Raw genomic sequence first — 2,627 nt, forward strand, 5'->3', positions numbered from 1 at the left:
AGAGAGAGAGAGAGAGAGAGAGAGAGAGAGAGAGACAATCACATCAGTAACACAACCTCCCCCCTCCCCCTCTCAACCTCTCATCTGTCGCTTGTCCCCGCAGGTGACCGAGGCTCCGATCTCTGACCTCTTCACTGACCTTCAGGATGGACAGAAGTTGCTGGTTCTACTGGAGATGCTGTGTGGGGAGAAAGTCGTAAGTGTTCGTCGTTCAGTTTCATCGCCGTCGCACATAATCACACATCATTACATAGCTATATATATCAGGAGTAGATAATAGGGAATTATCTACTATTATCCCTATTATCTACTCCTGATATATATCGAGAGTCCAAAATAGAAAATTTTTGTCATATTCAAAGAACTTTTGTGAAGAACGCATACGATTTTCAGTTAAACTGCTGCTATCATATGACTAAGGCAGAATCTAAGATATTTGTTGAATGAGTTATTAAAGTTAAATCCTTCCCGCGCCTTCATACGTATAGCGTATAGCTACATGGTGCATAGGGCGGTGCCTATCTCCGTTTCAGTAACCCTGAGGCCCCGCAGCTGTTTTCACAGTAAATGCTACCATAGGGGGTTAGTCCACTGTAGCACTGCGAGTTAACTTGCCACACTCTATCTCTATTTGCTGAATGCTAAGCAGAGAGGCCGTGTGTACCATTTTTCAAGTCTTCGGTATGACCAGTTGAACCCCCGACCTTCCACATACGAGGCGAGCACTCAACCATTGAGCCATCGCAGTGGGTTGAATGAGTTATATATTCTTATATAATATAAGAGTATAAGTTGAAAACTGCCCAAGCACGCTGTAAAACAGTGTCATACTTTTTTCCTATTATGGACCGTTGATATATTTACATCAAGAGTACATAATAGAGATCTCTATTATGTAATCTTGATACACACATATAATAACCTCTTTGATACCACCGAGCATTCCTGTCTCATTTAGAATTTATTAATTACTAATTGAACGAATCGTTACTAATTGATGCGCGATTAGCTCCGCGCTTTGTACGCGCCGCGGCCGCGGCGGTCGAAGCCCGCAGGCAGGCTTCCGAGTTAATTGAGAATTTCGTTGCCGCGGTTACGTTAATCGTCCGGACGGATTTGTCGGCGCGGCGATCGCGGCGTTCAATGAAGCGAACATCGCGAATGAACAACGTCACGAACAAATCTTGTTACCGAGTCCGCGTCAAACTGCAGTGCTGTTCTCTTGTTTTGCAGAAGCCGGAGCGCGGCAAGATGCGCGTTCACTACCTGAACAACGTGAACAAGGCGCTGCAGATCCTGGAGAAGAACAACGTGAGTTCGTGGCATTCCCAGGGAACGTTGCCTCGTCTTCCCTTCTTCATTTTCGTCTTCCCGAACTAGGAATAATCCTGTAAACTCGTCTCTCTTCCCCTTCTCATTCTCTCTCTCTCTCTCTCTCTCTCTACTCTTCCTCTCTCTCTCTCTCGTCATTCTCTCCCTTTCTTTCCTCTCTCTCTCTTCTCTTCTTCTCTCTCTCCTTTCCCTCCCTCGTCATCTGCTCTCTCTCTCTCTCTCTCTTCTCTTTCTTCTCTCTCTCTCTCTCTACTCTCTCTCTCTCTCTCTCTCTCTCCTTCCTCTCTTTCCTCTCTCTCGCTCTCTCTCTCATCTCCTCTTCTCTCTCTCTTGCTCTCTCTGTCTCTCTTCTCCTCTCTTCCTCTGTCTCTCGTCTACTCATTTCTCTCTCCTTCTCTCTCTTCTTTCCTCTCTTCTCGTCTCTCTCCTTTCTCTCTTTCTTTCCTCTCCGCTACTCTCTCTCTCTCTCCTCCTCTGTTATATTATTATATACTATATATAAATAATATATATGATTGAAACTCTAGGAAATGAAACGCTTAGAACTGTAATCTTTCAAAATGAACGGAATCAAATGGAGATAAATGTAACGGAACGGCGACAGAATGTAGAAAATTCCAATATAATAAACGCTCTGGCTACGCGTCCGGTCATCCATTATAAAGCTCAGCACAGATTCCCAAACCCACGTCACGATTAGGCCACGCCCCCTTTCAAATCGTTGATTTTACTGGATTTACTACTGCTTCAATAGTTACAAAAACACATTTTTTTGATCAAATACTTAAAGGTAAGTAATATTATGGTAATAACTTATTGTTTATTGTTTGTTACTGAAAAAATATAGTTGGGTTCACATAAGAATTATATATGACCGGACGCGTAGCCTGGGAGCCACGGCCCAAAATTTTTCGTAAAATATCTGCCCATGCGGTAAAACCCACCACCCCCTCTCGACGATCGAACGTTCGCGCGTCCCCGCGGCGACGCGCGCGTAACTAACGACTCGTCTCCACGGCAACGCCGCAGGTGAAGCTGGTGAACATCAGCAACAATGACATCGTCGACGGCAGCCCCAAGCTCACCCTCGGCCTCGTCTGGAGCATCATCCTACACTGGCAGGCGAGTTACCGTGGCAACGGCCCTCTGGTGGCAGCGCGTGCTCGATCGTTGCCATCCGCGCATTTATCGATTACGGTCTTCGTTTTGTGTTATATTATATTATATTACGTGTTATATAATTTATGATATCTGTGTTGCCATTATTATTATTTCATTGTATAATATATATTATA

At 44.6% G+C, this 2,627-nt stretch overlaps 1 protein-coding gene across 1 annotated transcript; it reads left to right on the forward strand.

The window, feature by feature from the left end:
• Nucleotides 1-103: 103 nt before the first annotated feature.
• LOC106817260 (utrophin-like) lies at nucleotides 104-2,455 on the forward strand (the record flags this gene model as incomplete). Its single annotated transcript, XM_014821918.1, is given in 3 exon segments — nucleotides 104-196; nucleotides 1,234-1,311; nucleotides 2,362-2,455. Coding segments are annotated over 3 exon segments (265 nt in total), but the record flags the coding sequence as incomplete, so codon positions are not given.
• Between the last annotated feature and the right edge of the window lie 172 nt (nucleotides 2,456-2,627).

This window comes from Priapulus caudatus, unplaced genomic scaffold, assembly GCF_000485595.1.
Source record: "Priapulus caudatus unplaced genomic scaffold, Priapulus_caudatus-5.0.1 Scaffold1653, whole genome shotgun sequence".
Lineage (NCBI taxonomy): Eukaryota > Metazoa > Priapulida > Priapulimorpha > Priapulimorphida > Priapulidae > Priapulus > Priapulus caudatus.